Here is a 21,594-nt window from a genome sequence, read left to right as displayed (position 1 = left end):
CAAAGGTAAAGCCAGGTAACAGCAAAATGTAACTAATAAAGTAACCAATAAATGCATTACCTTGAAAATGAGTGATAGACTTTCAGTTTCCAAGCTGCTGATCTCAGTAGAACAACTCGATCAGAAACCTGCACCAACCTAATGTGCAGTCTGACTAATTATACAAGATTAAATCTGCTTCAGATTTTTTCATTTGCAGTGATTACTTCTATTATTTGGAAAATGTTAAATATAAATGCCAAAGAATGAAAAACTAAATAAATAACAACAACAAAAGAATCAGGTAATGGTGTCCGGTTCATTTATTCAGTAAACAAAACAACGTTCAAACTTCTTTCCTAAGCGTAGCTGGCACCAACCAGCCTCAGCCAACAGCTCAGCTAATGTTAGCATAAAAAACAAAACAGTGTGAAGACTTCTCATCTTCACTTTATGCTGAAACTGCACAGCATAAGCTAGCATTAGCAGAGCCACTGATGTTAGCTGTGTCTGGTGGTTAGCATCAGCCAATTCAACAGAGAAAAAAATTTGACAATTTGATGTAATTTGAACTACACAGAAGTGATAAATAACTAAAGTGATCCCCGTTTGTTTTTTCTCATCCTCCTCTTCCTCTAGCAGGGGTGATGGTCGGGAACTCTCTTCCTACAGAACAGAGATGAAGAGTAAATTTCTGTAACCTGGTACGAACAAACGCAGATGATCTGAAAAGGACTGAACTGACCTGGGTGCAGCTTTGATGATGTTGTCCACTCTTAGGATCATCTCGGCGGCCTCAGACGCGCTCAGCAACATCTGGCGCTTCACTTGGAACGACTCTGTGATGCAGAGATCTACCATGTTTCCCACCGTGCCATCAGACATGTCTGCGGGGAAACACAGACGCTGTTAGAATCTAACAGCTGCTTAACCACCAAATCACAAGAATAAAACAGGAGAAACAGGCATGCTAAGCTAGTCAGCAGTTTAAATTATTCACAATAAAATGTGATTTAAGCTAGGTAGTTAGCCTTCTTTGTAAGATGTTAGCTACCTTTTTATGGTGCAAGTGGTAGTTGTTTGTCTTTTTGTGGCTTTAGCTCAGTTGCTATCCTTTTATGATATTAGCTTTTTGTCTATAACACCAGCGTTAGTTAACTTTTTTTGCAATTTAGCCAAACAGTCATTTTTATTTCACACAGCCTTAGTTAGCATTTTCACCTGTGACTTTAGCTACATAGTTAATCTTTCTAGATTAGGTGTCTCTGCAACATTATCCTGTGACTTTAGCTAAGCATTCGAGCAAGATAACAAGATATTGCACGTCTGTACAACAGTCTTTCGTCAGCTTTCTATGCGTAAGTGTACTTAGGTAGTTAACCATGTTTATGATACTAGCTGTCTATGACATTAACTTTAGTCTGACATTTTTAGGTTTAGCGAAACAGTTAAGTGTCTTTAGCTGTACAACCTTAGCTGTAGTTACTAATTTTTCTGTGTTTAGCTACATAATTGCTCTTTCAATTCCTCTTCAATGTTTGCCATCTTTCTATGCCCTTTTCTATAGTTGACCATCTTTGTAGGATGTTAATTGTTTATGACTTCAGTTAAGTAGTCATGCTGTTTTGATTTTAGCTTTAATTGGCTTTCTATATGTGACTTTAGCTACAATTAGCCAACCTTCTGGGACTTTGGCTTAATAAATAAGCAATTAAAAAAAAAAGTTAGATATTTATATGTTAGCTTAGTTATTTGGCCATCCTTCACTTTAGCCACATAGTTAACCATCTTTCTAAGATGTTCACCCTCTTTATATGATATTAGTTCTAGTCTTTCTAGGATGCATATTTTCTCTCTAGCATTAGCTGCACTTACCCATCTTCATAGGAAGTTAGATTCAGTTGGTATGCAGCTAGCTGTGGTCCTGACTGTGTTAGTAGAGCAGCACAGGTTCAAGGATAAACCTTGATATATATATATTTTTTAAATAAGGCAAACATGTGTTTGTTAATAATTATAGTTATTATTCCTCTAGTTCTGAGATGAGGTGATGTGTGCTTGTCTGTGAGCATCACTCACTCAGTCCAAACGTGGTCTTGTTCTCCTGATGCGCAGCTCTGAGCTGAGCCACCAGGTCGGCGCTGTCGTATCCGGCGTTGTCTGCAATGATGGTTGGCAGCTGGAAGAGGAAGCGGATGATGACACGAGATCAAAGTCACATGTGGTTGTAATTAGGGCTGCTCGATTATGGCAAAAATGATAATCACGATTATTTTCACTGAAATTGAGATCTCGATTATTTGACGATATTTATTTAACAATAACAATGTATTGAATAATGACTTTAAAGATTGTCAAAAAATAATATAAAATAGTGTGCAAATACTGATAACAGTGCAAATGTTTGCAATATAAAAAATAAATGAAAAATGTAAACATCTATGTTTAGTGAACTTTGCAGTGTTGCTCTGTGGTGCAGCTACGACACTATGTCTACTTGATCCACGTCTGACTCTGCGAACCCATAATGTTTCCAACCACTGAAGCTTTTTTTTAACCTCTCTTTTCAACCAACGGCAGTCACTCTCCTCTCCAAATAACTCAGCTTTCCGAGCTTCCCTCGGGTCCTCTTAATCAGCGGTCCCCAACCCCCAAACGACTCACGGACCGGTACCGGTTTGGTACCGGTCCGTGAGAGTTGAGGCTCAGGTGTGAAATGGTTTCAGGGTTTTTATCGGTTTTCAGCGTTATTTTGTTAACGTTTTTATCGTTTACTTGGTTTTCCTTGGTCTTTTCACGTGTGTTATGAATAAATTTTCTTTTTTTCGGTACCGGTACTAGTTTTATTTTGTTGTATTTATCCGCGACACCTTAAAGGCCGGTCTATGAAAATATTGTCGGGCATAAACCGGTCCGTGGTGCAAAAAAGGTTGGGGACCGCTGGTCTTAATTGTTGTGACACGTGTTCGAAATGCAGAGAGGTGCGCTCGATTTGCCACACGGAGCAGCGCGAGAGTAAAGCACGAGGGAGGGGCTAATAATCGGCTCAGTCATTTTTAATGATCGTTGAAAGCCCAGATCGTAATCGTGATTAAAATTCGATTAATTGAGCAGCCCTAGTTGTAATCAAAGAAATTCCTATAATTTACAATTGTAGAATCGGAGTTTTAGTATTTACCATCCTCAGAGCCTTGGCAAATGACTCCATGGCAACTGACTCCTTTCCTGGCGTCCTGTTGGCCAGATCACTCACAACCTTAGCCATCAGCATCTCAGAGCAGCCTGATGAGAAGGAGAACACGCAGGTGTGAGATGTATTAGTTCATCATTAGGGATGGGAATCAAGAACCGGCTCCCAGTAGTTCAGTTCCCCGGAATTGTAAGTCTGCCTGCTGATCGATCCCACCTATGCTACAATCAGCTGATTTCAGTTCGTGTGCCGGAGAAGGAAAACAGCAGCGCTTTCTGCAGCGTGGATTTAAACATTAATTCTATTTTCATTGCACTAAAGACAGTAAGCACAATGGTAAAGTGGAGACTGCATCCAGGACAGAAACAGCTTTATTATGCTGCTAACACAAATTCCCATCCTTAACTCATTCACTGCCATTGACGTCTATAGCCATCAATTGCAGTGAATAAGTCAATGGGTTTAACTCATTCACTGCCAATGGCTGGCAATGAATGAGTTAAGAACCTTAATGTTCCACATGTGCCGCATTTTTTGTGCTCTGCTGTAAGGTGGGCGAAGAATGAGGACAGTGCTGTAGTTTTAGATCAGCTGTATGTGCGCCTACCTCCTCCATAGACCGTGCGTGGCTCCTTCACTGTCTGTGCGAGCACACACAGAGCATCGTGCAGTGAGCGCTCCGCTTCATCCAGGATCTGCTGGGTCGCTCCCCGCAGGACAACGGTGCATGCCTCACCTGAGGAAGAGGAGGAGCTAAAGATGAGTATGTCATTATGAAAAATGAGTTCAAGTCCTCAGTGTGTGTTCGTACCCATGGCAACTCCAGAGAAGTGGATAAGCGTGTCCTCGCCGATCATCACCTCCTCGATCAGCTTGCAGTGCCCAAGCTTCACCAGCTCTGGGTGGTCAAAGGTGGAGGTGATCTCCCCACCTGATCAGATTACATCAGTAATCAGTGAAGGTCACATTTTTTCAAGTATTTAACACATGAAAAAGATTGTAAAACACGCCTTTCGTTAAAGAACAGTTTATTTTTGTGTGTTTCTATATATGCATACACACCGGTGACGAGAGCGAGGCGCTCAATGCCAGCGAAGTCGGCGTGCTCGATGGCCATGACGCCAGCCTGAGCAAAGAGCTGCTCTGGGTAGTTATAGATGAGCTGCCTGTACGAAGGGAAAACAAAACAAACACTGGGGTGAGTGACACTGAGATAAAGTGAGCAACTGTCCCATTGACCACTGCCTCAAACAAACATGGAGGTCATCATGCTGAAGCTGACGAACATGGCTCACTATTTTACACACTGTTAATATTGGATTCTGTATTCTCAGGTTTATTTACACAAAACTAATGCCTTAACCATCTTTGAAATTTGTCTGCATTTTGCTAATTGTGTGTAGGAGATCAGTGAGTAGTAGCCTCATATCCACCAAACAGATTTAGCTGCTGCTGTTTTAAACCCTGTGGGACCGCTTTGTGTTTCATGGGAACACATCAAAATCCAACATGTTGCCAAGAAAAAACATTTAATACATTTTTTTTTAACAAAGAGCACCTTCGACTTTTTAAAACATCCCTGACCAAATTTTAGGCAGCTGTGTTAATCCAGCTATGAAGTGCACAACAAGATGGTGCTATGACAGCCCCTGAATTCTGGCATGCAGGCGTGTCAAATCAAATCAAATCACTTTTATTGTCACATCACATGTGCAGGTACACTGGTACAGCACATGCAAGTGAAATTCTTGTGTGCAAGCTTCACAAGCAACAGGTGTGCAAAATACAATACAATAACAGAAGTGTTTGCATCAACCTCTGATTACACGTGTGAAGTTTGGGCCAGACTGGGCAATAATGCAGCTGCCACGGGCTTTATGAAAAAGTAAAAGAAGCTTCACAGTTCAGCATCACTAAGACTTTCAGGTTAGACTGACAAAAACAATGTGATTAAACCTCGGGGAGGACAGAAGCAGAACACCTGACAGGTTACAGAAACGTGCAATGGCGGTTCAGTCGTACCTGTTGATGAAGCAGTTGATGCCGTGTTTCAGGATTCTGTCGACCTTCTCCTTCATCTTCTCTTTCTCTGCGAGTTCGATCTCTGCGACCTTTGCCGTCGAGTCAACGCGAACCCTGGAGCCGAAGATCTGACAGACGCAGAAACACAAACAATCACGATATCGATCACACAGGAACAGGAAGCATCCGATTTAGATCCTCTCGCTTTCTTTCCGAAACTTGCAACGTCTCCTGACAGTGACCTGGTGTTTTTACCTTGATCTTGTCAGTGTCCATGCCGGTGTTGGCGATCAGGATGTTGACGTTCTCCAGCCTCTTTGGCTGGTTCACTCCGATCTTCTTGTCCAATAGGAAACCTAGACATGCACAACAGACATTAAAGTCCTGCAACCAATCAGGAATGAGACAGGAGATCCGTGACGTTTCATGACCTCACCTTCATCCAGGTAGGAGTCGGTGAGGCTGCCTCCCAGCTTCTTGATGATGTGGATGGCCTCCAAGTTTCCAGAGCCTTTCAGCCTCATGACGGCGTTGACGGCGAGCTTGGCAAAGTGATCTTTGTGGTGAGTGAGCAGCTTGGAGGACAGTGTGGTGCGGGCGATGTTCAGCAGGTCCTCCTGGAAACGAGCTGGGTCGTTGCTATGGAGACCAGAGAGAATGATGAGGCAGGGAAAGCGGAAGGTGAAAGCAAGGAGACAAACACGGACATCTTAATTTTGCCTCACCTGTGGTCGACAGCGGCGTCCCTCAGAGCCTCTCTGGCCGCCTGAGTCGCTTTCCTCCAGCCAGAGATGATAGTCTGTGGGTGGATCTTCCTGGCGATCAGAAGCTCCGCCTCCTGAAATGGCAACACTGACAGCTGAGACTGCAAGCAAGACCCACATGGCCACCACAGCAGGGAACCAGGGTGGCTTTACTTTGAAATCTGAGTCTGACAAATAGGTATTTACCCGCAGCAGCTCTGCAGCGAGCACGGTAACGGAGGTCGTCCCATCTCCGACTTCATCGTCCTGAACTTTGGACATGTCTGCAAACACAATTGTTCTCCCATCAAAACCTCAGATAAAAGGTCTCAGTGTGATATCATTTGATTACAAAGGATCTCTAAATTACACTTAACCCTTTAAAGCCGGTCAGAGCGGGCACGCTCTGTTTTGCGTAACTATTTTTAAATCCCGGTAGCACTGTAACCACTAGGGGTGCAACGATACACAAAATTCACGGTTCGGTTCGGTTCGATACTTTGGTGTCACGGTTCGATATTTTTTCGATACAAAAAAAATGTTCATGCATTTTTAATTTGTCATTTATTAAAATTATAAATATATATTTTAACTCAAAAGTACAGTTTTTAAATTTAACCCTAACCCTTGTGCGTGTTTTTTATTTTGACAGCGAATGCGCACCTGCGGACCACTTATGTGCAGCCCTGGTTATTTAGCTCGTCATATTGCAGCCACAGAGATTCTTTTGTCCATGAAACCATAAAGCTGCACTTTCTTTTTGCCTTATAGTCTGATTTGTCATAACTTTTCCGTTTTGTGGTAAGCTTTTCTTTGGCTGTCACTTCTTCACCCCGACCTGTCTTATTTGGCTCAGCAGAACTGAAATGCTTTTACACACTCACTCACATAAGCTCAGCGATTCTCTGCGCGATCAACCTCTCACATGTTTAAGCTGCGGGAGATTTCACTTGTCATGTTTGCATAGTAAGCTAACGATTAATAAGACGATGTCAGAGGAATTGGTGCACAAATTATCATCACTCACAGATCAGTGCTGTCGCTCTCTATACACAGTTCACACGATTGCAAAGTGAAAGCAAAAAAACAAGCGCAAATTCAAACGCGACTTCAATATGTCACATATTGACAGTGGCTCACCGATGCCAATGACATAATTACCCAGCTACATTTCCGAAAGAATGCAAAAGCATTGACATATATTTTTCCTACAATAGCCCGACGGGCAGGGAAGAGATAGATTTTGGTAGCCCGACTGAAAAAATCGCTAGCTCCGGGACGTCGGGCTAGCGATATTGCGAGCCCTGTATCTGATTGAGGAATCACATCATCTTTGGAAAAGAGAGTTTATTACAGAGAAATGGCTCTTTCCAAAATAAAAGCTATACTATCGCTTCTTCTGGGCTATATTCTCAGCAGCATAAGGAGAATCCTGTGCTAACAGCTGTCTAAATGACTCGGCTAAAGTTAGTAGCATGCTTGTTGTTTTTGTCTTTGCACTAGGATGATGTCGGCGTAAATGTGCAGTCATATTCGTTGTGTTCCCACTAGTGCTTTCAGGTTAATCTCGTTGAAATGACCTTAACGCCACAACACGGCAAATCTCCGTTAACGAGCTACCGCGGATGGGGCTAGACGGCCAACACCTTAACGAGCTAACTGCGCTAACACACTAGTTCACACCCATGTAATTGAGCATTGCGTGGCACATCCAACATACTGTTTTACTTTAGTCCATGACTCGCTTACCTTCAGGGTCATACGTCACATGAAAACCAAAATAATTCCAAACGCCAGATCTGAATGAGGTTCAATTTGCCTGTTGCAAGTAGAGCTTAACTTCTGTCTCGCTAGCTTGCCCTGCGCTCTTCCTTCTGACTATGCTGTCTGTGTTGAGCGCTCAGTGGATCTGCGCTCCACAGTGCAGCCTAGGCGGAGTAGTCGAACGCAGATTCACTGAGCGCTCCACACAGACAGCATCGTCAGAAGGAAAATTGATAAAATAAATTACAAATGTTGTATTGTTCAATACATATGCGTACCGAACCGAAAGCACTGTATCGAACGGTTCAATATCGATACGGATATCGTTGCACCCCTAGTAACCACGTAAGCTAGCACAATATTTTTTTTTTGCATATGAGACCGGAGGAGTTGTACTTACATCTTATGCCATCAGCTTGTCCTAGGTCACAGTTTCCTTCCACATATAGCTTTGCAAAAACTGCATAAAAGCACTTGCAGCAACAAAAACACAATATTCCAGAAACACGCTTTGCCGATCTGATCAGCTGTTTGTAACACTTCCATCAGCGCGAACTATCGCATGTCCGCCATGCCCTGCCCGGAACCGGAAGTAACGTCATTTTGCGGAAATGTAGTTTTTTTACCATCAGGGCCTTATGAGCCTATACTGGTGTTTTTAAAAGTTATGTTTGACTTTATGACTTTCTGTGTCGTTTCTGTGGTGCTTAGGACTCATATTGCACTGCTGGAAATAGTTTATTTTGATGCATATGCTGTTTTTTTTGCAAATTTGCACTATAATATTTATTTTCGTTTTTCCTGCAGTATATAAAAATTGGTGTATTTCACAAATAAAACTATGAAGACACTTAAAATAAATTTCCTGTGGTGGGAAACTATTTTGTGCAACTTTTTTGTATTTAGTTTTGAGGGATAAGCCTCTTAAATTTCTCTAACTAAAAATATATGTTAAAAAAACAAAAACGATTTTAAATTGTTTTGTAGTTTATTGCACTTTTTTGCAATTTATGTAATTACTATACACTTAATGCAGACATATTATTAAAATTTGGGTTATAATGGTTGTATTGATGTATATCAACTTGAAATGCTCCCAAAAATGGCTCTACAGCATGTAAAAATATAATATAAGCTCTGGCGCACTTGGTTCTATGGTAGGTCTTAAAGGGTTAATTAGTATTTTTTACTGTGTCTTAACCAATAAGCATGAACACTCTACTTTAAATCAGCTTTTTTATTCGTTAGCCTACTTTTAGTGAGGTAGTGCAAATTCAGCACCAAGAAACCTTCATTAATGTTTATTTTTTCTTTTAAACCTTTAACCTGGCTCTTAAAGTGTCAAGCGTCTCCACTCACCAACCAGAACTTTGGCAGCTGGGTTGTCGACACCGATAGCTTTCAGGATGGTTGCACCATCATTGGTCACAGTCACTGTGCCACTCTTCCCGCCACCGAGCAGGATCTTATCCTGAAGAGAAAGAGAAACCCCCTGATTACAACTTATTCTTGTGTTTCCTTAGACTAAAATTCTACAGTAGCACTCTTGAGGTTTGAATCAACCTACCATCCCCTTTGGGCCAAGAGTGCTCTTCACCAGATCACCAATAGCGATGGCACCAATAAAAGATGACTAGAGGGAGAAAAATTCAAAGATTTAACTGAACTTGAAACAGAATAAACACATTTTTTTATGGCGAGTATGTATCTCATACAAAGCAACTCACCAGTCGAGCAGTCTCTGCTTTTTCTTCATCTGCTCCATGTTTGAAGATGTTGACCGGGGCCATCGATAAGGACGCCTACAAAGAAAGGCAACAATCAAACAGTCAGTCACTGATTACTGATCATTACAGTAACTTTTGTACAGTTCACAAAAAAGCCACAAAATGTTACACTTTAACAAACTTGAATTAAATGTATATCTATATGTTGCTGCTAGGCGTGCACAGGGTATTTTTTTCCTGCGGCCGTGAAAGCAGCAGCGACAGTCGAGACCCGCCCCTAATACACTAGAAACCGCTAGAAGCTTTTAGACAAATTAATAAGAAAATAAGCACAACGTAAAAATTTAAACATCTCTGTCTCATGTTAGCTGTTTAAACATTTACTTGTCGGTCACGTTCCCTTTTTTCCGCCTATAGTGCAATTAACCATTTATTACCGTCTAGAATTGCTGAGTTGTTCCTCAAACAGTCACAAAGCACAAATGACAACCAACCCTCCGTTAGCATGCTAACGGGTTAAACGAGAGGAACAAGAGCAGCCAGAGGGGCACCAAAGCAACCACACAGATTAGTTTTCTCCGTTCGCTGCCATAAATCTGCCAGCTTCATCACAACCTATGTAATGACACACAGGTCCACATTTAAGCTGTTAGCTTAGCTGCTAGCGCATTCACAACGTCCATGTGCTTGCTTGCCGGTTAGCACCGCCAGCTAATGGGGAGCCAAACTGACTCTGAAACTGACTAATGACTTAGAAGCTGCTGAACTGAATCTGTAAGCGCTTGTAGACAAATAGGAGCGAATCTGTTTATTTAGACCTGTCCAAAATATTAAAGAAACAACGGTAAAAGCTCACCATAATGTCTAGTATTCAGCGGAGAAGCTGTGCACGCACACTCAAGAAGGGAGGGACGACGCTGTGACGCTGTGACGTACAAACGTAGTGCTGCATTCAGAGTCGATCACGGAAAACACTCCGTTCCAACATCTGTTCAATTTTACACCCATATACGGTATGTATCATACAGAAGAACAAATATATGATTTTAAACCATAGTCTTCATCAAAGGATGCTTAATGTGGTTTAATTACCTTCGTTTGGGATTTTTAAATTCTAACTTATCCTTGTGTCTACTGTGTTAGTGAGATTAATACACTTGCCCTTTTCAAATGCAGTATATGAAAGGCTCATTTTCTCACACTGAAAGGTGAGGTCTGGTATGACCATAGTATATGATCATATCCAGATCATATTTGAAATATGAAGTATAATATATGTTTTCCCGTGAGCAAAAGCTAGCAAAACTAATCAATAGGTCGTTCACAAAGCAGAGACATCTTTTGACTTCAAAATTAGAAGCACTTAGAAGTACTTTGTGTTAATGAAAGCAAACACTAGGGGGTATCATCAGTCCCTAAAGTTGCGGATAAAAGACACTGCAGTGGACAATAAACACTTTTAATCTCCCCAGTTCTTTATTATTATCATTACATGATGTTATCTAGATGATCAACACACCTGACACAATGATCAGCATCTAAACTAAACTAAAAACAATAAATCAGAAAGTTTTGCCAAGAATAAGGAAATGACATTTATTTGTATGATAAAAAACATAAATAAACGCATATTTTTCCAACAAATTTACAAAGTGTAAGTCATCTCCTCTTCTTCAGTCCCCACCTCCTGCCTTTGCGACTGGGGCCCTGGACTGGCAGACAGTAGATGTGCATGGGAAACGTCTTGAAGTAGCTGCTGACCCAGGGTCTATACAGGGAAAAGATTACACTCAAAAAAGTTAATCATCAGTTAATTATCCCTGACACTGTAAATGTGTCAGGATAAATGCAGCTGTTTTAATTTATCTACTCTTAGACTCATTTATACTTTTTAATTCAGAGCCCAGCCATGTTTCAGGTTAGAAAAAAAATGTTCAGAATTTCTAAATTACCAACAATAAAACCGTTTAATATTTCAACATCCACCATATCAACTTTCTAGGGCTAGGGGTGGGTGAGATTTAGCCACATTTTTCTAGAGACTAGAAGACATTAGATTTCAAATGAAGTCTTTTTCTGTTAAAAGCCCTTCCATTATGATGGTTCGGTAACAAAGCTGTAAGTACAAGGTGATGTTATAATAAAAGATCAGACGGCTTGGCTGAAAGAGAAATTTTCTGTAAACTATTTGCTGGTATATAATGATGTGCTACGTGATCGCTGGCGACACAACTATGTTAGCATAACATAAATACAGTGAAGCTGGAAGATGAACGCTAACTTTTTTCCATTCAATAAAAGTTAGCGTGAGGGTTCCCGATGGTTAGAGACAAATGCAATCGCATGGCAGGATGCTGTAAACAGACCAAACTTCAGTCAGGAGAACAACTGAGATAATCCATCCACAATATGAGGTTAGTCATTAATTTACTGCTGCATGGGCTGGGCTGTGGTGACACTGTAAGGTTTTAAAAACCGAACTTTATAATGAAAAGAAAAACCGAGAGAGACAGAAAGTGAACACTGCCTGTTTTTACTGGTTTGTTCAATTTAAATAGAACAAGACACAAAACATTAAAGCATGTTAAAAACACAACAGCCTTAATAAACGCAGAGTAATTTGGACCCGCAATCAGGGTTCATACGTCATCACTTAAAGATCGGACGGTGAAGCTGACAAAGGTTTTTTTTTTCTTTTCTTAAATTTGTGGTTAATGAAGCTGAATGGAAGAGAAATGCAGGGTTAAATAGAGGAGCAACAACAAAAGGAAAACATAAAACATTCAACAGGCTTTTCTGATACATTTTAGAAAGAGGAATTTTAGCAAAATTCCTCAAATCTTTATTTTTACTTGAATATTTCTGAGTCAACCAGCTCAGCTTGAATGAGTTTTATCAGAAATGACTGTTTCTTACAATATTTTAAAGGATTTTAAAGGATCTCTTTTTAACCAGAGTACTCACAGAAAGCAGAGGGTTTTTGTGGAGAGGTTATTTTGTATGTTTTAAAGCAAACAGGCTAAAAATACTACATAACTTTAACTCCTCGGGTGTGTTTGCGTATTTTTGCGTACTTGGTGATCCGCTGGCTGAGACTCAGGTAACAGAGGTTTTGCCACAGCAGCTTGTTTTGCTGTTGATGGAGGAATTCAGCTTCCCGCTGTCGCTCCTCATCCAGCTGCTGAGACTCTCGAAGCTCTTTCTCGATATGAGCTAACTGAAAAAAAAAAGAAAAACCCACTCTAATCACCCAGCACGAGGATGTACATCAAGCTTTAGACACAGAAACATTGATTGATTGATTGATTGATTGATTGATTGGTAATTTATTTCAACATGTGAACAATATACAAGTACATTTAGAAAAGAAATAAGAGAGAAAAAAAATACTATACAAATTACATACAAAAAAACATTCTGATTAATTTACATGTTGAAAAGGAGTGGGAAGAAGTATACACTTATTTAATCCCACCCCTTTGCCATAAATTATCAGTGAATATTTAGTCAGCTTCCTTACTGATATAATTTGTAATAAAAATAGTGAACAGATTTCTGATATACTATATACTATAATATCACATCATGAATTTTTTGTTTGTTTGTTTGTTTTTAAATAGAGACATTCACTTAATTTAAATATTTTCCTTTTCTTTATAGATCGAGAAGATCATATTTTTATAACTCTTTTTGAACAGTTTTATGTTTGGACATTGCTTTAATTCCATATTCAGTTTGTTCCATAGTTTCACTCCATGAACAGAAACACAAAAGCCTTTTCTTGTAGTACGTACCTTCATTGTTTTGAAGTTACAAAAACCCCTTAAATTATAACTTCCTTCTTTCAAAAAAACCATACTCTGAATATTACCTGGCAGTTCTTTATTTTTTGCTTTGAATAGAATTTGTGCTGTTTGGAATTTCACTATATCGTCAATTTTCAATATTTCAGACTGCAAAAATAGTGCGTTTGTATGTTCCCTATAACCTGCATTGTGGATGATTCGAATTGCTTTTTTTTGAAGAGTAAAAAGTGAATGTAATGTGGTTTTATAGTTATTGCCCCAGACCTCTGCACAATAGCTTAAGTATGGTGAAACCAGTGAACAGTAGAGAATATGAAGTGATGTTCTGTCGAATACCTGTTTTGCCTTGTTTAGTACTGCAATGCTTCGTGATACTTTGGAATGAATATATCTTACGTGAGCTCTCCAGTTAAGTTTTTCATCTATTATTACCCCCAGAAATTTATTTTCACTGACTCTTTCAATATCAACACCATTTATTTGAATCTTTGCATTTGTATTTAAACTACTATTTCCAAATAACATCAGTTTAGATTTATTCAAATTTAATGATAATTTGTTTTTATCAAGCCAGAACTTCACTTTACTTATTTCATTAGTCATATCAAATTCAAATTCAATTCAAATTCAAATTTTATTTGTCACACACACACAACCATACACAGTATGACATGGGGGTGAAATGCTTGTAGCTGTACAATGCCCGACCATTAAATGACAGAAGAAAAGTTTTACAATATTTACAATTTACTACAAAAATTTACAAATTAACTTAGGAATTTACAGTAAAGAATGTGCAAATAGCAGAAGAGATTATAAAGATAAGGATTATAAATTATAGGAATTATAGGATTATAGGAAATGTGTGGTGGTGCGTGTGGTGACGTGTGTGAGAGTCCAGTCTTATAGTGACGTGTTGGGAGAGTCCAGTCCTACACCTGGTTCAGGCCCCGAATAGCCTGGGGGAAGAAGCTCCTCTTCATTCTCTCTGTTTTGGCCTTAAGGGAGCGGAAGCGCTTCCCAGACCTCAACAGTGAGAAGAGTCCATTGTTGGGATGGGAGAGGTCCATCATAATCTTCCTAGCTTTGGACTTGCACCGCTTGGTGTAGATGGACAGCAGGTCAGGGAGCTCTGATTGAATTATCCTCCAATAAATTCTGCAGATCATCACCAGAGCAAAAAATGTTTGTATCGTCAGCAAAGAGAACCATTTTTAATACTTTGGACACTTTACAGATGTCGTTAATGTACAAGTTGAAGAATTTTGGACCCAAAACTGACCCTTGGGGTACACCACAAGCAATGTCCATACATAAGGAGCAACCACCATTTATTTTCACAAACTGCTTTCTGTCACTTAAATAACTCCGGACCCAATCTAAAACTACCCCTCTGACACCATAACGTTCCAGTTTTCTTATTAATATATCATGATCTATAGTGTCAAATGCCTTTCTCAAGTCTATGAATAACTCAGCCACATATTGCTTTTTGTCTATGGAATTTGTGATGTATTCTATTGAATCTAATAGTGCCGATGATGTTGATCTGCTTGATCTGAATCCGTACTGACTCTCAGTGAGTAGTTTATGTTTATCTACAAATTTTTCCAGTCTGTTTTTAAACAGTTTTTCAAGAACTTTTGAGAATTGAGGTAGTAAAGAGACAGGCCTGTAGTTTGTGAAATGGTGTTTGTTTCCAGATTTGTATAGAGGTATAACTTTTGCTATTTTCATTCTGTCTGGAAATCGACCAGTTTGAAATGATAAATTACAGATGTATGTAAATGGTTTTATAATAGCCTCAATGACTCTTTTAACCACTATCATATCAATATCATTACAATCCAAAGATTTGTGATTTTTACATTTTTTGACAATTTCAAGAACTTCATTTTCATCAACGGCTGTGAGAAACATAGAATATGGATTTCTGTCAATCAGTGTATCGGGTTTTTCCTGTGCTTTCCCAGGATGAGTGATTGTTCTTGCTAAATTTGGTCCAGCAGTTACAAAGAATTCATTGAGACTATTTGCCACAACATCCATATTGTATTCTTCATGGTCATTACAAATGAAATACTTGGGATAGTTCTTTTGTCCAGTCCCACATTTTATAACACTGTTCAGGATTTCCCATAATCTTTTATTATTATTTCTATTTATATCTAATTGCTTCTTATAGTATTCCTTTTTACTAAATCTAAGTATATTAGTTAACCTATTTTTATATCTTTTGTATCTGATTTCAGCATCTTTAGTTCTCGTTCTTAAGAACTCTCTGTATAGAGCATTTTTCTTTATACATGCATTTTGCAGACCTTTTGTTATCCATGGACAGTCCATATATTTCTGTTTCCTACTATATTGCTTTATTGGACAGTTGGTATTGTACAGTAATGTAAATATTCTAAGGAATTTATTATAAGCACTATTAACGTCCTGTTCCTGATATACTTCACCCCAGTTTTCCTTCAATAAATCTTTTTTAAATGCATTCATTCTTTCTTCTGTTCTTACTCGTCTGTACTCTTTTTTTACTGTCCATTTTATTGATCTTGTAATTCCTATCATAGATTGTAAAAATTCCTAGCAAGGTTTAGCTTATCAGTTAATTCCATTTTCTGGGCAAAGTTCCAAGAAAGTATTTTATTTTGGTATTCATACATTAATTTAGCTGATAAAAATGATTTATAAATACTAATAAATTAATTAATTCACATCTCTCTTCAAATGTAAACACTGTGTATAAGTCACAGTTCACAGTTTGTCCGCTTTCTTGTGATTGGCCGTTTTAATTTGAAGAACATAGACTATCGAATTTTATGAAGTAAGAGTAACAAAGTAACAAAAAGAAAAAAAAATTATAAGGTTTAAAACTGACTGTCTTTAAATATACCCATACCCAAATGTTACAGGCACAGCTAGCTAGATCGTTTTGTCTTGTCTTTTTTAAAACATATTTTTTACATTGTGCAGTATTAAGTCTTAAAATCAGTATTTATCTGGTATTTATATATTAAATATACCTCAGAAATTGTAGTGGGTGAGCTGCTTCATCTTGATCTTCTTCTAACAATCAACCACAGCTGTGATGTGAATTTGTAATATCTTTGTAAACATTACCTCCTCCAGCAGACTCCTGTTGTCCTCCAGCTTCTCCTGTTGGCTGCCCAGAGGCAGCGAGGATGGATCATCAGACGGACTCCTCTCTTCCTGTCTCTCCACCACACGTGCTTTCCTTCTTTCGCCTTTCTGCTGCTGCTGGATGATTGGCGGCAGGAAACAGGAACTGACAGAGCAGGAGGGAGAGTGATGAGTTCATATTTCAGCCCATCATGTCTTAATCTTGTCAAGCTGACAGTGCGTGCTGATTGGCATAGCAATTAACACACAGACACACACAGAAATTTGCCATCCTATCTTTGTGTGGACCCATGTTAATATCATGTTCTCAGGACCAAAACTGATTTTAAACATGAACCCTAAAAACCAAGTCGGAACTCTCAAAGAGCCCTTTGAAGATTAAATCTTTATAAAAGAGCTAAGCCTCACAAAGACATATAGTCACACGTACGCACGCACGCACGCACGCACACACACACACGCACGCACGCACGCACGCACGCACACACACACACACACACACACACTGTGACACACAAACTCCTCCATGTAAACCAGTTTCCATTCAGATTTGTTTACACAGTGGGTCTGATCACAGTAAAGTATCCCTCTGCCAAGGTTGTGCTTCAGTGCAGATTATCTCTCTCTTACACACACACACACACACACACACACACACACACACACACACACACGGTTATCAGATTGAATGCCCTGACTGAGTTTCCAGGTCCTCTATTGCCAGCAGCAATGTTTCCATCCAAGTTTAGTTTGGATGACTTTGCTTTATAGTTCTTATTTTTAATTTTTTTAACCACTTTACTAACCACCAAAATCTAAGTTGTGCTTTTATTCTCTTTTGGAAATTTGAACCTTCTATTCCTATTATTTAATCAATTTAAGTCAATAGTTAAGGCTAATCGATTGTTCATTTTGTGTTTTTAACGAGCTATTTTATTAAATACATGCAGTATAAATGCTAACCCTAAACCTTCCCCAGTGTTCTCTTACTGCGTTGTTTCATGCAGATCATAAAAACAACAACCTGATTTCTGAATGAAATAAATTATAAATCATCAGCATTATAATGTTTCCTGCTAGAGAGATGTTGGACTCTAACTCCAATCCTCCTCCTTGTTTAGGATTTTATATGACTATTACTTATGCAATTAAGAGGCCATTGTGGGGACATAACTAATGGAAGCTTATTTACAGGGAAACTTAAGTATAATTAATATTGCTTATAATCTTGATTTAGAGAGCTTATATAAATCTCTGTTGCAGATTTTATTTGATGCTCAGAGTTCAGCTGTGGGTTTAATGGTCTGTTATTAAAAATTGAAAACATATCAAATTATGTTATGAAATGGACACATATACTCAACATTTACATGATATGCACTACTTTGCTTTGCTTACTGCTTTCATTAATCGTCAGGTGGTGCGTCGCTATGAATAGATAGATGGCACTGTCTGCTTCAAAAGATGCTCCAATGTATCCTCTGCTAAAGGAGGTAACAAAGGAAGCACACATGCGCCTTTCCTTAGCATCTAGAGAAATCAAACAGCTCTTAATACAGATACTCCCAGGTCAATTTGCTCAGTTAGGAGCCTTCCTATGTGAAATGATGACAACAATGATGTGCACGAACGCACTATCAAGACTGTCCCCCTCCCCTTTTAGCCTCTCTTCCTGCTTGTGTAATCCTACCTTTGCCTGGTAGCTTCTTAATCAGACTCGTTTGTTTCAGATCAATTTGTCATTTCCTGTTTTTTCTTTCTTTCTTTTCTTTCTATCGGTGGTGTATCTCTTCACCTGACCGGTTACCTGTGCTCTCTGCTGTCCGACTCCTCCTGAATCTGAGAGAGATGTTGAGCTCCGATCCGGCCCTGCAACACACACACACACACACACACACACACACACACACACACACACACACATGCACGCACACAGAGGGTAGAGTGTCAGTTAATTACATGTTGTCAGAGGACAGACGGAAGCCTGGAAAAGAAGGAGACAGTTACCGTGGTGACAGGAGACATCTGTCCATCAGTCTCCGGGCTGACAGACGACACCAGACACACACACACACACACACACAGAGTAGAGATTAGGTGGTTATATCGGCTCAGGAATGCTACACCTGGTTTTTGTCTTTTTTGTTTTGTGTAGATTTACCTCACTGGTCCAACCAAATTAACCCAGAGAGGTCACTCCAGTCCTGAATGACCTCACAAGCTCTCAGCTGATGCTTTTGTTTGTTACCCAAGGCCTTTGAGTACCAGTCTGTATGAACTCACCATCAGTGTAATATACATTACAAAGTGGTAGTGTTAAATATGCAAAATGTAGATTTAAATTTTAACAGGTTGGGCCATCCTTGCAGCAACAACTGCAATCAAGCATTTTTGACAACAGTCAATAAGTCTTTGAGATCTCTGTGGAGGAATTTTGGCCCAATCTTTTTTGCAGAATTCTACAATTACAACAAGTCATACAGGTCCTCAAGTAGCAAAGCAGCCTCAGACCAGGATACTACTACCACCATGTTTGACTGTGATGTTCTTTTTATGAATTGCTGTGTTAGTTTTGCTCCAGATTTAATGTAACCCAAACTTTCCAAAAAGTTTAGCTTTTGTGTCATCAGTCCACAGAATATTTCCCCCCAAAACTTGGGGGTTCATCAAGATGCTTTTTGGTAATGTCAGACAAGCCTTTGTGCTCTTTTTAGTCAGCAGGGGTTTTCTCCATGGAAGTCTCCCATGGATGCCAGTTTTGCCCAGTCTCTTTTATTATTGAGGCAATGATCCACTCAGACTACTTCTGGTAGGCTGGTCACTCCTGGGTAGGTTCACAGATGTTCCATGTTTTCTCCATTTGTGAATAACGGTCTTTGTAACCCTTTCCAGACTGATAGATATCAAACACTTTGTTTCTCAGCTGTTTGTTTCTTTAGATTGTAACAGGATCTGTTGATTTTTGAGATCTTGAAACCTACTTCACTTTGTCACGCAGGTTCTACTTAAGTAATCTAATCTAAGTGTGACTAATGAAATTGTACTCAGCTATCCAAACAAATATGGTTGATCACACTTAACTCGTGATTTTTAACTCAGGACCAGATAGGCTTGGATTATTTTTTTCCTTTATTAATAGAGGGAATCATCATTTTAACTAACTGTTATGATATGAAACTCACGTAATTCAATCTGCATTCAGTGTCAAAATCAAAAGTCAACGGACCCATGCAGCAGCTGAGAGCTTAGGCTTTCTGTTTTCCTTATAATTTTTAAAAATAATGTTCAATACAGCATTTTTTTTAGTAACCACAAATAATGTATTTAAATAAAGAAAAACAACTCAGCAGATACTTACAATGTGCTGAGAGTCCATCTTGGTCCTTTGCTTTGTCTCTGTCCTGCAACTTTAGCTTCCTCTGTGCAGCTGAGCTGGTTCACTCAGATGCCTAATTAGCTTGGTGTTTCTGCTGCACCTCCTCCACCTGAATTAGTCATCAGTGTGTGTGTGTGTGTGTGTGTGTGTGTGTGTGTGTGTGTGTGTGTGTGTGTGTGTGTGTGTGTGTGTGTGTGTGTGTGCTTTCTGCTGAACAAACTCACATGGTCAAGAAACCAGATTCTCTTAAAAAATTATGTTCATACATACAGCACTTTGAATCATTCAGTGACTTTTAAAGGTGGCCTCTACATATTTTTGATGAAATACAGCAGTCGAGCCTAGAAATAATAAATACGCAAGCAAGCATGAGCATTACTTTGAGATAGGATGTTTCTAATTTGTATTACTTTAATTTTGAATGCATCTCCTTGATGTTTGTGTTAGCATGTTTCATCTTTCAAGTAGGAAACTTTCAGTTTTGCATTTTTTACCTCTGAGCTCGTAGAATTCAAGAGGAAAACACTTTTCCCAACAAAATGTGACCAGTCTGTTTTAGAGTAAATACACACTGCACGCTGGATTTATGATGGAGGAGCCCATTTGTGAAGCTAAAACTGGCCGTAAACATAAAGTTAAATTTTTTACCCAATAGCGGTGCAATATAGAAAGTCAGTAATTACAAGGTTTGATTACAGGTTGAAGTCAGGACCACGTTTACACTATGGTAATGCATAGAAAGTGGCACATCCCCATAAACTTGAATGTTGAATATAAAACTTACGAATTCTAAAAACACTTAACATTATATTTAAATGATTCAATAATCATTTTGTAACTAAGTGTTACAATCCCTGATAAAACATTGCTTCAAATGGTGAAAGTCTTGAGGAATGGCACCCGGAAACTTTACCAACAGGACACATCGTCGTGTGCCTCAACTTCAAAGGGTGTTTCGGTCTTTTATCACAAGCTATTCTGCCATTTCCTTGGTTAGGTTTATAGATAATATTTAAATATTTAAAATGAACTTTTATTATTTTAGGAAATGATGATTACAGTTATAAACCAAGACAAGTTAACCCTATGGCCATATTTGCATTTTGTATGCGTAAACTAGGAGGATAGGAGTGTTTGGCATTTGCCAGAGAACACCAAGATTGGCATCTTCGCCACTGGTGACCTGTGCTCTTCACAGATGAAAGTAGGTTCACACTGAGCACATGTGACAGATGTGACAGAGTCTGGAGACACCGTGGAGAATGTTCTGCTGCCTGCTTGTGTCTGCAGTTCCTGCAAGACAAAGCATTGATGCTATGGACTGGCCCGCCCGTTCCCCCAGACCTGAATCCAAGTGGACATATCTGGGACATCATGTCCCGCCTGATCCAGGAGTTGGCAGATGCTTTAGTCCAGGACTTGGGAGAAGATCCCTCAACAGATAATCCATCATCTCATCAGGAGCATACCCAAGCATTGTAAGGAGGTCATACAGGCACGTGGAGGCCACGCACACTACTGAGCCTCATTTTGGCATGTTTTAAGGGCATTACATCAAAGTTGGATCAGCCTGCAGTGTGGTTTTTTTTTTTTTTCAATTTTAATTTTGAGCGTGACTCACAATATGGACCTCCATGGGTTGCTAAATTTGATTTCCATTGATAAATTTTGTGTGATTTTTTTGTCAGCACATTCAACTATCTGAAGAAACAAAGTATTTAATATAAATTATTCATTCATTCTCATCTGGGATGTCGTGTGTATATAAGGATTTTTATATCTATCTACATTTTAACAGTTTCACAGACACAAGGAGGTAAAATTGCTCATATCAAAGAAA

The 21,594-nt window shown here is 39.2% G+C and overlaps 2 protein-coding genes across 2 annotated transcripts; both read right to left on the bottom strand.

The window, feature by feature from the left end:
• Positions 1-279: 279 nt before the first annotated feature.
• cct2 (chaperonin containing TCP1, subunit 2 (beta)) lies at positions 280-10,365 on the bottom strand. The gene is made up of 16 exons (XM_085436654.1): positions 10,282-10,365; positions 9,426-9,500; positions 9,266-9,331; positions 9,058-9,169; positions 6,142-6,218; positions 5,917-6,029; positions 5,628-5,830; positions 5,447-5,547; positions 5,192-5,319; positions 4,232-4,335; positions 3,981-4,100; positions 3,777-3,905; positions 3,158-3,261; positions 2,059-2,158; positions 725-866; positions 280-645 (listed from the first exon to the last, which is right to left on the bottom strand). The coding sequence occupies exons 1-16, from the start codon at positions 10,282-10,284 to the stop codon at positions 615-617; spliced, it is 1,608 nt and encodes a 535-aa protein (XP_085292780.1). The 5' UTR covers positions 10,285-10,365; the 3' UTR covers positions 280-614.
• A 719-nt stretch (positions 10,366-11,084) lies between these two features.
• On the bottom strand, positions 11,085-19,754 carry LOC146689332 (uncharacterized). Its single transcript, XM_085437374.1, has 5 exons — positions 19,737-19,754; positions 18,186-18,247; positions 16,358-16,523; positions 12,500-12,642; positions 11,085-11,193 (listed from the first exon to the last, which is right to left on the bottom strand). Exons 1-5 carry the CDS (start codon positions 19,752-19,754, stop codon positions 11,085-11,087), a joined length of 498 nt encoding a protein of 165 aa, XP_085293500.1.
• Positions 19,755-21,594: the final 1,840 nt, after the last annotated feature.

This window comes from Copadichromis virginalis, linkage group LG17 (genome assembly GCF_057382275.1).
Source record: "Copadichromis virginalis isolate Kocher_CV1m ecotype Utaka linkage group LG17, C_Virginalis_male_GT1.1, whole genome shotgun sequence".
NCBI classification, from domain to species: domain Eukaryota; kingdom Metazoa; phylum Chordata; class Actinopteri; order Cichliformes; family Cichlidae; genus Copadichromis; species Copadichromis virginalis.
This window is presented reverse-complemented; position numbering and strand designations above follow the sequence as displayed.

Excerpts from the sequence above, each read along its gene's own strand:
- cct2 (XM_085436654.1), bottom strand. Across the intron at positions 6,219-9,057 it reads AGCTGCCAAAGTTCTGGTTG|ACATGTCCAAAGTTCAGGAC; the intron begins GTGAGTGGAGAC and ends TTGTGTTTGCAG. Across the intron at positions 5,548-5,627 it reads CGACTCCTACCTGGATGAAG|GTTTCCTATTGGACAAGAAG; the intron begins GTGAGGTCATGA and ends GTGCATGTCTAG.
- LOC146689332 (XM_085437374.1), bottom strand. Across the intron at positions 16,524-18,185 it reads TCGGACAGCAGAGAGCACAG|TTCCTGTTTCCTGCCGCCAA; the intron begins GTAACCGGTCAG and ends CTGCTCTGTCAG. Across the intron at positions 11,194-12,499 it reads CTCAGCCAGCGGATCACCAA|ACCCTGGGTCAGCAGCTACT; the intron begins GTACGCAAAAAT and ends TTCCCTGTATAG.